The 15,120-nt window shown below is 36.8% G+C and overlaps 1 protein-coding gene across 1 annotated transcript in view; it reads left to right on the top strand.

The window, feature by feature from the left end:
- Necab1 (N-terminal EF-hand calcium binding protein 1) overlaps positions 1-15,120 on the top strand; it is a 158,751-nt gene that overhangs the window by 113,811 nt on the left and 29,820 nt on the right. The window contains exons 7-9 of the mRNA XM_013012451.1: positions 2,527-2,648; positions 4,812-4,888; positions 11,496-11,549. Coding sequence (XP_012867905.1) covers positions 2,527-2,648; positions 4,812-4,888; positions 11,496-11,549 — 253 coding nt within the window. The remainder of the gene's footprint in view (positions 1-2,526; positions 2,649-4,811; positions 4,889-11,495; positions 11,550-15,120) is intronic.

The following is a 15,120-nucleotide window of genomic DNA, read 5'->3' as shown; positions in this document are numbered from 1 at the left end:
ACCAATGACAATAATAATCATTATGTGATGCTGAAGTTCCCCCTCTAGGGAACCCCTGTCCTCTTACAGAAACCCCTCTTTCTCATTAACATTTCTGGGAACACAGTTTAATTAGGTGGAAATTTTCTTTTTTATAATGGAATAGCCAACTTTGATCTGTTTTCCAAGTTTCAACTATATCCAGGGGTATGAGTGATTCTCTCTGGGCTCAAAAGTTGTTTTTTTTTCTTTTGAATAACTATCTACCACAGAAATAAGGGAAGGCTTTATTCTCATCCAGAAGTGATTCTAAAACTTCAGACAGTGCATAGTTCTTTAGCTTGAACTTAAAGAATCTCTGATCTAATAACCTGCTCTTTTGACCACCAAAGCTAATCGAGAGATGGGATTTTCATGCCATAGGAAGATCCACAGGGATATTTACTTAGATTGGAGATTAAGTATCTGTGATTTCTTATGCTCCTTCCCTAAACCCTTCAAAAATGAATTAAGAGGGCTGAGAAGTTGGCTCAGTGGTAGAGTGCTTGCCTTGCATGCCTGAGGCCCTGGGTTCGATTCCTCAGCACCACATAAGCAAAAAGAAAAAAGCCAGAAGTGGTTCTGTGGCTCAAGTTGTAGAGTGCTAGCCTTGAGCTGATGAGCTGAGGGACAGTGCTCAGGCCCAGAGTTCAGGCTCCATGACCGGACCCAAAAAAAATGAATTAAGAATACTTAGATAAAAGGAAGCATTAATTCCCCCCAAATCAGGAAGGAAATGCCAACTGAACAGAAAACTCCTTCTGGAAGTTTTTGGGAAAGCTGAAACTTCAGGACGTAGGAGACAGGCCAAAATTCAATGCAGTTGATATAACAGAGCTTTGGAAATCCTCAATTATGGCTGTGCCATGTGCCACTGATATTAAGATAAAGGACTGATACAGTTTTATATCTATCTAGTGGCTCAAACACCTAAGGACTTATTTTCTCCTACTAAAGACATCTGATAAGGCAGCTTGAGAAAAGTATGGTATTGCTACTGATTTTTCCTAGCACTTTTTTTCCTTTTAGACACCATCACTGCATATCTTCTATTCTCTCATGGTCCAAACAGTAGAAGATCTAGGCATCATACCCTCATTCAAATAAGGAAGATGAATAGGAAAGAGGGACATGCCACTCAGCTGGATCCATCCTGGTATTTTTCCTTTGTGCTTTATTTGTTGATAATGGCACTTGAACATAGAGCCTCATACTCAACAGGTTTGCTTGCTCCTATGACTATCACTTGAGACACTGCCTCTAGCTCTTCTTTTATATTTTTAATGTGCCAGTCCTGGGGCTTGGACTTGGATCCTAGGAGCTTACCCTTGAGCTTTTATACTCAAGGCTAGTGCTCTACCACTTGAGCCATGGTTCTACTTCTGGCTTTGGGGTGGGGGCAGTTAGTGGTTAATTGGAGTTTTTTGGACCTACTTCCTGGGCTGACCTCAAACCTCAATCTCAACCTCCTAAGCAGAATTACAGGAGTGAACCATCAAGCTAGACGTGCTTTTTGGTAGTAATTTTAAAAATGTAGTTTTACATACTTTTCTTCCTAGACTGGCTGCAGGTATGTGTACATATACATATGTGTATAAATATATATATACATATACTCATAGACATATATATATAATATATACATATATATATATGCACACATACACATTTGGCCTGAATGTTTTATGTTTGGAAAATTAATAAATAATAAAATTTAAAAATTAGTGATTTAAGCATATTCTATATTAACCATTTGCTAAAATAAAGAGTTTGCTTTGGTGAAAATAGAGTTGAGGTATGTTCTAGGCACTAGAGGAGGGAGTTTCTGCTTGTTGTATAACATTATTTACTTTTGAAAAATAGATATATAACTTTGATCATAAAATTAAATTAAAAAGCTAATTAAGCTGGCCCTGTTCACGCCTGTACTCCTAGCTACTCAGGAAGGTGAAATCTGAGGATCATGGTCCAAAGCCAGCTCAGGCAGGAAACTCTGTGAGACTATTACCTAATTGAGAACAAAAATCTGTAGGTAGACTTACGGCTCAAGTGATAGAGCACTAGCCTTGAGCTTAAAAGCTTAGAGATAGAGCCCATGCCCTGCGTTCAAGCCCTAGAACCAGCATACACACACACACACACACACACACACACACACACACACACACACACACAGAGCTAATTAAGGAAAAGTAATTCTATAGATATTCTGAAAGTAAGCAAAATATTACAGTAGCATACACAAATTTTTTCCCCATCAATAATTTGGTCACAGAAACAAAGACAGCTTTTGAAATCTCAAATTAAGATACATTGTTTTCTGAAAGCTCAGATTTCTCCTCCCTCCTGGGTTCAAATTCTATAGTGTCAAATCACCTTGGATGTCTAGCGTAGGTGTGTGAGAAGTTATTCTAAAAAATGCCATTAAATACTCAAGAGACATACAGCTCTATAGGTCAGCCGCTGAAGCTCTGCCACTGAAGTGCAGTGTTCTCTCTGTTGTTCCAGACAAGGCCCTACCAAGCCAGAAGTCCTGTCTATTCAATGGCCAGGGAAGCGATCAAGTCGTCGAGTCCAGAGACACAACAGCTTCTCTCCCAACAGTCCTCAGTTTAACCTCAGTGGTCCAGGTAACACAACCTTCCTTCTTCTGCTTCTGCATAGTCATTGTAATGTATATTTTCCAATGTCTAATTTAACAAAAAGTAACTAAGATCATGATAGTGATGGAACACTTCTCTGCTGAAATGGCAAAGGTGCTGCACAGTGTATTGATGCTAACCACGAGTTCTGACAGAGCTCTGTCTGGGAAGTCCACAGAACAATGGTGGACAAGGAGAAATGCAGCTCTAGTACTTAATCCCAAAAGACTTGAGCTCTGTAGTTTTGGCCATCATCGTGAAGCAAAGAAGCACCTGTTGGGCTCTACCCTAATATGCTTTAGATCTTCAAACCTTCTAAATTTATTTGGGGAAAAAGATCTTTCTTGGTCTCCTACCATGTTAAGATTAGTCATGGATGATCATTCTGAAGCTTGTGATATAACACAAGATATATTAGAGCCAAGCACAGTATCTCAAGCCTATAATCCTAGCTACTGTAGAGGCAGAGATCAAAGGGTCACCGTTCTAGGCCAGCCCAGACAAAAATAAGTTTGAGACACTGCATCTGAACCAATGGCTAGGTGCAGTGGTGTGCATTTATCAATCCCAGTAACATGATATGGGGAAGCACAAAGAGAAGAATCAAAGCCCAGGCTGGCTTAGAAATAAAGCCAGACCCTACCATGAATATAATGAATGCACAAAGAGGCTGGAGGCATGGCTCAAGGGGCATTTTAAAATAAAATTTTAAAAATTAAAAAAACAGCAACAGAGTTTAGGGCATAGCTCAAGTGGTTGTGTTAATCTACCAACTGTGAGGCCCAGGCAGGGTCTAGTCCCAAGGAAAGGAAGGAGAGAGGGAGAAAGGGAGACAGAGAGGGAAGGAGGAAGAACGAAGGAAGGAAACTTCTAGGCTCCCTAGGCAAAATATATATTATTCTTTGCATTTTTAACTATTTAGAAACCAGAATTGATTTGAAGTATCCTTCTTTCATAGAGATTTTGATATGATTGACACTTTAAATGCTTTGGGGAACAACCCAGATAAGAAATATGTTAATCTGTGAATTAAAAAGTAAATCCAAATTTTATTTAATATTTCTTTCAAACAGCATTGCTCTCTCTCTCACTCTATCTCACACACACACACACACACACACACACACACACACACAAACTTCTAATTCCTAATATTCATTTTACATTCTGATTTCTTCTCTCAAGAAGGCAGGTCTAGAGAGATGAATTCTGATGTGAAGCACTTCCCTCTTTAATTATTGCTAGTTTTTATTGTAGAGGTTAATAGGATTTCCTGTGATGTTTCTATATATAAGCAGTACTCCTTTGTAATTTAGATCTTGACTCCATTTCATTCCAAGCTAAAGCAAGGATTTATGGTATTAAATACAATCATACATTCATTTAAATAAATATTAAAATTAATACTACCTCAACAAACACCTGGAAAGTATTTGGAAGAAGCTGCAATAAGGACTTATGAGATGCTAAGAGGTTCTTGTAATGACTTGGACCATAACCCTTCCCCTTTCACATAATAACTGTCCCAACAGCAATAATAATAGCATCAGAAAATGTATAATGTTTAAGTTGGTGCCATACACAGATACATATGCTGTGTACATGTGTGTGTGTGTGTTCACATATGTAAGTACATATGTATGGATACTACATCCCCATATACATAGTATATGTATCTCATAGCTCTGAATAAGGAATAAGTGTCCTTTTGAACCACTAGACTGACTAGAGAGTCCACATAGACTCAGTTTAATACGTGGAAAAAGCAGCACCAGTTCTCTTGCAGCTGGCTATGCTTGTAACTGTGCCAATTTATGTCCACCAGGTCAAGGGTATGGAATCTAAATTATTGACTGCTGTTTCCTTTTTTTCCAAAACAAACCAACTGTGTCAATGAATAGTGAAAATGGTGCTCAGCAGAATCTTGTCAATGTCAAAGATCAATACAGATAATATTTTTAAAAGGTAGGTCTGTGAAAATGAACCCACTGAAATGTACAGGTCTCTGGTAATCAAAAAATTAAAAGGCACTCCCAGAAATACGAATTTTAAAAGTGTTTACAAGTTAATAACTCTATACTCCATTAGGGCCAAAGGAGAGAGATAACCAAATGACTCGAGTTTAATATATTCTTCTTTTGATCTCTTAAGGCTTACTAGAAGAAGACAGCCAGTGGATGACCCAGATAAACAGACTCCAGAAATTAATTGACAGGCTGGAAAAGAAGGTAGGTGCTTCTTTCTTCTTTTGCTTACTTCTACTTTTCAAGATATTCGAACACCGCTTCCTATGACTAACAGCCAAGAGCTAAGAATATTTGCTTCATATTACTGGGAGAGGAGTGTTCTCTTTGATCCTTAAAGCAAATATGAAACTCACATGAATTCCACTCTCACCTTTCTATTCCCAAATGAATTTAAAATAAGAGAGAAGATTGATAAATAAATCAGTAGGTTTCTATTAGGTTATTAAGTGACCTTGGTGGCAGATGCTTGAATGCTGCTAAATAGCAGTTCTTAGAAATGACATTCATCTATCTAAAATATAGATAGATGGATAGATAGATAGATGAATGTCATATATATATGAACCATTTGCCTCCCTAATGTCATTGTTTCTTACAAATATTCAATATATATTATTACCAAAATCAACAATCAGTTCTCAACATCAATATATTGAGTATCACTAATATAAGTTTAGGTTTTTAAAAGCTTTAAACAATTTCTAGGACTAAAAGTCTACAAACAGTATTGTTCAGACTAATTATTATTATATTAATTATTAGACCATATTATTCAATATATTTCCCTCTGTAATGATACTATATACAATACACTATACATTTTTTGCCATTTAAAAAAAGGGAATGCCCTTCTTGAAATCTTGAGAATCTTTCAAGTTGATTGGGGAAGGTGACTAGGATATCTATGATAGGATTCAACATGTGCCTCCTAGAAATTAGCATGTTAACGGATTACGTAGTAAGCAAGCTTACATAGTAAGCAAGCAAGTTAGGATTAAGTAAGCAAGTTAAGATGTGATAAAGAGGTCTTTGGAATTAAGTTATATGTTCTCAATTATTGTATTTTATCAATTAATTCAGCTAATTTCAAGTAATCATATTATAATGATGTTCTCCTTGAGAATCCTTTGTCAATCAGTAAAAATAATTGTTTCCTGTGAATGTTAGACAACAAAGAAGGAGCACTGATATTTTTCAGGGTTACTGACTTGGAAGAATCGATAGTCTATTTGCAAAGATAAGCACACATACACACGCATGCACACACACAGAAGGAGAGAGGTGGTAAAATAGTTTTGATTTTTAAAAGAGTGATTTTAAAAAGATTCATACTGGTAGCTAATGTTCAGTAAATACTTGCTGATTGATACATGTCAAAGAACTGGAGCAGATGCTAACAAGTACAGATGTTCCTTGGAGGGAGTGGCCACCATCACCTGGAGTGGTTCTCATGTAGAAGAAGCCTTATGCTGGGCCCTCTATTTTTAAAGTGACGAATAAATTAGGAATTTGATTGTAAGTAACAGAAATCACACTCCTAATTTTAATAGAATTGAGATATGTGGGGGTAGAATCAACAGAAATCAACTAGAAACTTAAATTCAGGAAAAGTCAGCATACAGGCTAGCTCTTGAGACTAGGTAGCAACCAATACTTGGTGTCTTGGGTTATCTTCACTGAAATTAATGAATTATAACCATTTCTAGTGTGTTTACAATTCTACCTGAGATGCTGGAAAGTATTTGTCACATGCTGGGCTCTTGGATAGAGGAGTGAGAAACACCTTGATTAACAATCTAACAGTGCTATGTAGAAATGAGAAGAGATAATTCACTGCAAGGAAACTGTATTGTCATTAAAGATGAGATAAATTCTAATCAGCTAACAAATAAATAAGTATGTTCTATGGAGAAGTAAAATTTTAGTAAACAGTCCAAGCAGAAAAGGTACTGAAGGCATGAACAAAGGTTAGATAAAACAGCTTAGTTCAGTCATTGAGGGAAGTAGAGTCATTAAGGTTATATAGAAGGATAGAGGCCAAACCATGAATGGTGTTGAGTAATAGACTGAGGTATTTGAATTTGGCCTTCGAGACAAGAGGAATTTATCACTTTTTAACTGGAAAATAATAAACTAAAATTATTTTTTAGCTAGTAAACTCATCAGCAAGACACAAATTGGATTAAAAGAAATGTAAAATGGATTCAATGGAGGACAGCTTAGGCCGTATCAGACGGGAATGGAAGTGCAGGTGTGTGTGTGCTCAACCCAGTAGCACCAGCCTGAAATGACAAGGGATGGATCTTCGCTAAGTGAGTGAACAGAAGATGCACATTTTAAAGACAAAGTGAAATTAACAGCACCAACTCATGGGTGTGGTAGAAACTCAAGCTGGAGTCTGAGCATTTGAACCTTTCTTTTACAGACCAGTAACAAAACAAGGAGAGACAAGTGAGAGATCATTTCTAAGGGGGGGTAAGAAAGCTGAACTGATATTTCAGATGTGTTGATTTCTAGATAGAATAGGACATGTGGGCAGAAATACCCAGTTAAATTAGTACGAAAGAAGGGTCAGCAAGTCATGGTCTTAAAGCTATCACCACAAAAAAAAAAAAGCCAACCCTCAAATCCTGAGGATGGAAAGGGCACTGAAAAGGATATCCTACAAATGAAGAGCAAGTTCAGGGTAACTACCTTGGAGACTTCTCAGTCTTTCTGCCAGGTTCATTCATGTGTTTTGCATCGGACTCTTATTGAGACAAACACTTAAACTACAAGACTTAGAACAAGTCAACTTCTTTTTCACATTCCCATTTGTCACATGAGTTTAAAAGAATTCATAGGAAAAAAACAGTGGCTACAAACATTAATTTTCAATGTTTTCAATGCTGTAAGGCCTAGAAATACAGGATATCTTTTTGAAAACTAAACTCTATTAAAATAAACACAAGAGTTCTGATGTTTAGATTAATTTAAACACTATAAATAAACCAGAACCAGCTCACACCCAAAATCCTAGCTACTTACAAGGGTGAGATCTGAAGATCATGGTTCAAAGCCAGTCTGGGTAGAGAAAAATGTCCATAAGACGCTTTTCTCCAATTTACCACCAAAATGGAGCTGTGGCTGGGGCTCAACTGGTACAGCTCTATGTAATCTTGAGCAAAAACTTAGGGACAACACCCAGGCCCTGAATTCAAGCCCCAGGACTGGTACACAGAGAGAGACAGAGACAAAAAGACAGAGAGACAGAGACAGACAGACAGACAGAGAGAGAATCAATAACTCTTTTTAGTTTTAGGCAAAACTATCTTTGCTTGGTATCTGAAATTTATACAGTTATTTTCAAAAGAGGAGCTCAAACTTGGCTCATACCTTTTTTTCCTTTTTCTAACTTTAAATCAAAGTATTGTCCTGTGTCTTTTACTCTGAGCCTTTTGTCTCCCTCCCTCCCCTTCTATGAAAGGGTTTCATTTTGAGAACAGTATCTAAGAGCTGTGCTGAAAGTACCAGGTGATGGTTTTGAGCATGGGGCTCCCGCTGGTGTAGATCAGTGTGAGCTGGCTTAACGAGTAGGAGACACAGTACAAGTTCAGTTTTCTTCAACAACTTATTCTATGTCACATTAGATTTTTAGAGGAAAACTACCCAATTGCTAAATGCATACCATTCTACTGCTGAGCTCTTGTTTCCCACAGTTGTTAGCACTAGGTTTGATTTCCTGTTCAAAGGACATGTACATGTGGTGAAACACATGTTATCCTTTCTGCACATTAAGTATTTATGATGAATCCTTCCTGCAGTGTAATCCAAACCCAATTCCATTTGTGTGAGAGAAAAATAACACCTGCTATTGCTACAGGTTTCTCAGATTTTCCTTCTGGCCTTTCTAGCCTCTTGGGTTTTATGGCAAGAATCTGATGTTTTATAGCTTATGTTTTGCTTGAAATATTTACAGAAATCATCTTTAATGTTTGAAAAATACATGTTGACAAGGACAACAATAAGACTTGTTCATTCTTCACAAAGTCCCATCATGGCCATCCTCATTTAAAAAGGAGTAATTAGGACATCACACTCACATGATTTAAGTTTTTCTTACCTAAGATCAGAGAAGGTAGAACTTAAAAGTGAACTTCAGATGGTATCTGGAAATACCAGTCAAGGACATGACTAAGTCTGAGTTTCTAGCTATAAAGTATTTTTAAATTCTCAATTCAAAATAAAATGTTTCTGCACAGCTAAAGGCATAGCTACCAAATTAGAAAGACAGCCAACAATTGGGAAAAATATTTACCAGCAATATATAAGACAAAGGCCTAATATCCATTATATATACAAAACTCAAGAAACTAATCCCTCCCCCAAATCTAACAAACCAATCATTAAATGGACAAGGGAACTAAAGAGAGACTTCTCAGAAGTAGAGATAAAAATGTCAAAGAAACACATGAGGAAATATTCACCATCCCTGGTTGTAAAGGAAATGCAAATAAAGAACCCTGAGATACCACCTTACCCCAGTCAGAATGGCCCATATCCTAAATTCAGACAATGATAAATGCTGGCGGGGATGCAGAGAAAGAAGAAACTTATTGGACTGCTGGTGGGAATATACACTAATACAACCATTTTGGAAAGCAGTCTGGAGATACCTCAGAAAACTAAATATAGACCTCCCTTATGATGCAGCCATATCACTCCTAGGCATCTACCCTGAGCAACAGGAACCAGGATACAAGGACACATGCACCTCCATGTTCATTACTGCACTGTTCACAATAGCCAAGATATGGAAACAACCCAGAAGCCCCACTACAGATGAATTGATCCAAAAATTTTGGTACCTATATAAAATGGAATATTATGCAGCCATTAGAAAGGCAAAACAATGGCATTTACAGAGAAATTGATGAAACTAGAACAAATCATTTTGAGCAAGGTAAGCCAAAATCAGAGAGCCAAATGGCACATTTGTCTCCCTGGTATGTGGACGTTAAATTCAAAATGCAAGGAGATACGACAAAATAAACAGGCCTCACAAAACAAAGGACCTCTACTTAATTTGTCATATAATTTCTAAATGACTCCATATTGTTGACCACATATATGGTGTGTGTGCATATTGCACACACACTATATATGTGGTCAACAATATATATATATATATATATATATATGCACATCTGAGAGAAGCTAGGAGGAGGACACAGAATCAGAGGAAATAGAAAAATATACAACAGAGGGGTCCATAAGGGGCCCATTAGTTCATTGATGAAAATGAACTAAGCAACTCAAGGGCAGAGATGGGAGGGAGGAAATGAGAGGGAAAGAGGGAACAGCTTACATTAAGCAAAAGTAAAGAAATGTACATACCACCCAATGTGAAAGAAATAGTTGTGTTGTCAAAGGTCATAGATTTCACAAACTTTATAAACCATGATAATGACAATTTGCCTTGTGAAGTTTAAAATGTGTTTGTGACTTTAAGTATCACTATCCCACAATACCGTGAAATTTGTGAAATTTATATAATCACTTAATCTCAAAATTATTTTAAAAACAAAAAATATAATTCTCAATTTGCATTTCTGTTCATTATACAATTTCACATTTATGAAAAATCTGTGAATGAGATGGGGTATATATACAGACATTCTTTTTTTACTCTACATTGATTATCAACTATGTGTCTGGGACAATGTGGCAGCAGGGACACAGTAATGTTCAAAACAGATGAGATCTTTGGCTTTTGAGGTAACAGACAAAAACAAGTGAATGGCTGGACTCAGGTGGCTCATGTCCATAATCCTAGCTACTCAGCAGTCTGAGATTTGTGGTTTGAAGCTAGCGTGGGCAGAAAAGTCCATGAGACTCAGATCTCTTAACTTCCAAATAGCTGTGAGTGGAGCTGTGACTCAAGTGGTAGTCTTGAACAAAAAAGTTCAGAGGCATAGCCCTGGCACTGAGTTCAAGTTCCAAGACTGGCAAATACACACACACACACACACACACACACACACACACACACACACTCCCTAAAAAACAAATTGTATAAGTCTGAAAGTCTGAGAAATGAGAAAAAATAGACAAAATAGAAAATGCAATGAAGAAAATGTGAGACAATATGAATAAGATACTCAAAGTGATGGTCTGTGAGAAGTCTCATTAAGGTAGTGTTTGAGCTAAATTGTGAGAGACAAGAAGAAACGCTAGATCAACACTAGAGACACAGAAGATCGGACAGCAGGAAGAGTAAAACAAGTTAGACAACATGTCCAGCATTCAACTACTGAGTAGCACAGGGGGACCTCCATAGCTCTGCTATTAAAAGGCAGATGTTACTTCAGAAAGTCTCCATTTCTACAATCTTTAATTAACTTCTTAGCCAATTGAAAAAATTATTGTGCACAATCTTCAGTTGGAAAAGTGCTCGAATGTGTACTTATTAGAATAAAGTTCCTGAAGATTGAACACTGACTCAAAAGAAATTAACCTATTAGACCTAGTCATTACTTTTTTAATGTTTTTTTTCCTCTCTCTGTTTTAATACCTCTTTCCACTTTGAGTGAAGTAAACTTAGAGCAATAACAAACAATCTGAAATTGTTCCTTACAAAAGAAAAATGGACAGTCATTATTGGGACACTTCAATTTTATAAAAATCAAAATTATTTCAGTACCCTTTAGATAGCCATGTTCTTTTTGTTAAATCTTACCATGAAAATCTATTAAATGAGTACATGACTTTTAAAAATATTATATAATTTGGGGGTGCTTTTATCTGCTTTCTCTTCCTCTAACTGAAGGATCTCAAACTTGAGCCGCTGGATGAAGAAGTTATTGAAGGGAATACTAAATCTGTAAGTACATTTTCAAGTCAAAGTTTTAGATATATGTCTTCTGAAGACATTACTTAATTTCTTCCAAAACTCTTTTCTAGTCATTGAAAGTTCAAAAGGTAAGCAATAGATAGATATATTTTATTTTGCATGGGTAAACTGTGATTTGTGGAAACCTATTGCCCACTTCACAAGGATTTTGTAAAAGTGTGTGGCATATAATAGGTACAAAATGAGTTTTTAAGCTTGTATAAGTAATCTATGAGTTACTGAATAATTGAATGAATATGATATAACAATGAAATTTTGTTATAAATACATTTTGAAAACTCCAGTAGGTTGAATGTTGAGCATTTGACCTAAGTTGGGGAACTTTAAAGGCTCACAAACAAATCTTCAAAGAAAAAACTGATTTGCAGAGAAAACGGAATATACATAACCCTAGGGAAAAGATGTCTATCCAGAGTGATCATGATTTATGGAAATAGAATAAAATTAACAAAATTATCCTGAAAGATAGACCAAGTTGCAACAGAAAGAAATTAGCAAATAAATTGAAAAGGATCACACGTAATGCCTTACTTATGCAAATATTTTAATATGCTCAGTTTGGAGAAATTGGATGTTTTCTACATTTAATAGGACACCACATTTTTATATCCTGAGTACCTATAGAATATTACATTTACTTGAATACTTTAAGTACATTGCCTTAGAGATATTGAAAGATCAGTCACATTTACTTGTAAGAAAGACACCCTCATCTCTGTAATGTCCAATTGCTCCACAGACACTGATTGCAGGTTGGAAGAAGGTGACTTCCACCCAGGTGGGAGGCTCCTGACCCTCTGCTCAAACACATAGCACAAAGTGATTCTTTAGAGGGAGCCAAAGGGAGTCTCAAAAAAGCTGAATAATGGCTGTAGATATGCAGACTTTCCCCTGATATGTGCTATATTTTCTACTACATATACTTTTTATTTCTCTAAAGAGAAGGATAAAATCTGTGTGAATTCCACAAGAATTGGGAAAGTGAGAGGAAAGAGTGTAGAAAACTCAAGCTAGGAATACCTTGCTGATATGGTTTCATAGGTGGAGGAGTTGTTAACCTCATGATCATGTGCTAGCATCTCAGAGGTTTAAAGGGAGACTCTGGTTCAGAAAAATGTTGGGAAACACAATTGTCTATTTTTAAATAATTTCTAATGAAAGACTATAGTCTCTATTCATGAGATAGAAAAAGTCACATCAATGTTGTTTGCAAAAGGTGGCAGTTATACACATTGGTTAGTCCATGACAGAAGAGACATAGATTGCTGCCAATTCTAAAAGGTGAACTCATAGGATATTGCTAATTTAATAGTTCATAGAAGTAGTTTTTATAAAAATAGGACCAGAGCTGGGAAAGTGGCTCGGTGGTAGCGTGCTTGCCTTGCATGCATGAGGCCTTGGGTTTGATTCCTCAGCACCACATAAGCAGAAAAAGCCAGAAGTGGTGCTGTGGTTCAAGTAGTAGGGTGCTAGCCTTGAGCTGACGAACTGAGGGAGAGCATCCAGGCCCAGAGTTCATGCCCCACGACCAGCAAAAAAAAAAAAAAGGGACTGGACAAAGTAGGACATTTAGCTTTCAATATTATTTGAAAGCAAGAATATCTGTTAACTCTTCAACCATGAGTAGAGGCAAAATACACACACACACACACACACACACATATATATACATATATATTCTTTCAGAACATTTGTAGTAGCAGTTTGATAGTGTTTGTTTTCCTCAGAATTACCAATATGACATTTGTCATTTAAAGTTGTATTTTTTCACTAGTATGCATAAAGCCCTACGTTTCTTCTGGAGCAACACACACACACACAAACACACACACACAAAATGGAATTCTTTTACTAAAGAAAAGTTTACCTTTTTCTACTACTAAAACACATGAGAACTTTTATATATATATATATATCAAGCCAGGTGCCTGTGGCTCACGCCTGTAATTCTAGCTACTCAGGAGGCTGAGATCTGAGGATCGTGGTTCAAAGCCAGCCCGGGCAGGAAAGACCATGAGATTTCTATCTCCAATAAACCATTAGGAAACCGGAAATGACGCCATAGCTCAAATGGTAGAACACTTGCCTTGTGCTGAAGAGCTGAGGGGACAGCGCCCAGGCCCAGAGTTCAAGCCCCATGAACAACAAAAAAAAATCAGAAAGTGAGGAATAATTTTGCATCACATTTTTTCAGAGCTGACCTTTACTGACCCATCAAGTGCATGTTAAACATGAACACAAAGAACTCAGTTCTCACAATAGCTGCATGAGAGGTGCCAACAGTGCCATCATTTCACTAATGAAGGAACCAAGGTGTAGAGAGGTTTCAACACTACAGCCAAACCCCAGCAGTTTGACACCAGACCTATTAACATCAGCATACCAGAACATTCCTAATCTGAGTGTGTGGTAGATTTCTGGCCTTCTGTTTGGAAGGGAAAGTGTGGATTGACATTATTGTTTCATGAGACTTCCTACCATGCAGCAGAACATTTTGCTTGATGGTATTATGTAAACATGCAGCAAAAGCCCTGAACTCTACTAGCTTCCATACCTTGTTTTTCGAGCAATGAACCATTACATCATACTGACTCCAGGAAGCAATTTCTTATTTTAAGCCCAGTTTCTCCCTGTTAACCTTTAGTAAAGGAAGTAATGTGCATTGAATACTTATCCTAGGTAAGATCCTGTACTTAATCTTCCCCCAAAACTCCAAGATATGAATACCATGATTTCAATTTTATGTATCAGAAGACCTAACATAAGGAAGATTAAATAACTTATTCAAAGCCATCTAGCTAGTAAAGGCCAATTCTTTCCATCTATATCCCTTCTTGAAAAAGAAGAGGAAAAGATGGTAGAGATAAAAGAGCACTTAACAACTGTGCAATGCTCTAGAGTTTTCAAGCCCCCTCAAATTCTCTTCTGTAATTAATAACTACATAAAACTTGCTAAAATTATAATAAAAGTCAGAAGTAAACAAGAAGTATCATATTTTGCTTCTTTTGTCCACAAATAAACTATTATTTATATGCCAACCCTGATGAGAAGGTCTAGAGAGAAACTGGTGAATATTACAGACTAACAGGAAATACAAGCAGTGAAACAAGAATCTGTAATAAATGTGATGAAGATTGGTATAGGGAATATAGATTTTCACAGCAAAGGGGCACAATCTAATTTAGGATGCAACAGAATGCATCCAGAATGACATATTTAAGACAAAGTCAGACTGAAAAGTAGGATTTTAAAAGTAGTGTTTATGCATCTCATAATATATTAAATTTGTCTAATGCACTGAAAAGAACACTGTGGTGCTACAGCAGAATATTAAAATATTCTAAATAATTTATTAAAAGCAAACTTAAAAACAGCAATCCTTACTGGGTGTCAATGACTCATGCCTGTAATCCTAGTAACGGGAGGCTGAGAGGTGAGGATCATGGTTCAAAGCCAGCCCAGGAACAATGAGAAGTACAAGTTGTCATGTCCAAAACGAGCTTTACAACGTCGGTGTGGGGGGGGGGAGGAGGGGGGAAG

Source organism: Dipodomys ordii, unplaced genomic scaffold (assembly GCF_000151885.1).
Source record: "Dipodomys ordii isolate 6190 unplaced genomic scaffold, Dord_2.0 Scaffold17, whole genome shotgun sequence".
Classification (NCBI taxonomy): Eukaryota; Metazoa; Chordata; class Mammalia; order Rodentia; family Heteromyidae; genus Dipodomys; species Dipodomys ordii.
The sequence above is the reverse complement of the archived record's forward strand: the minus strand, read 5'-3'. Positions and strand labels throughout refer to the sequence as shown.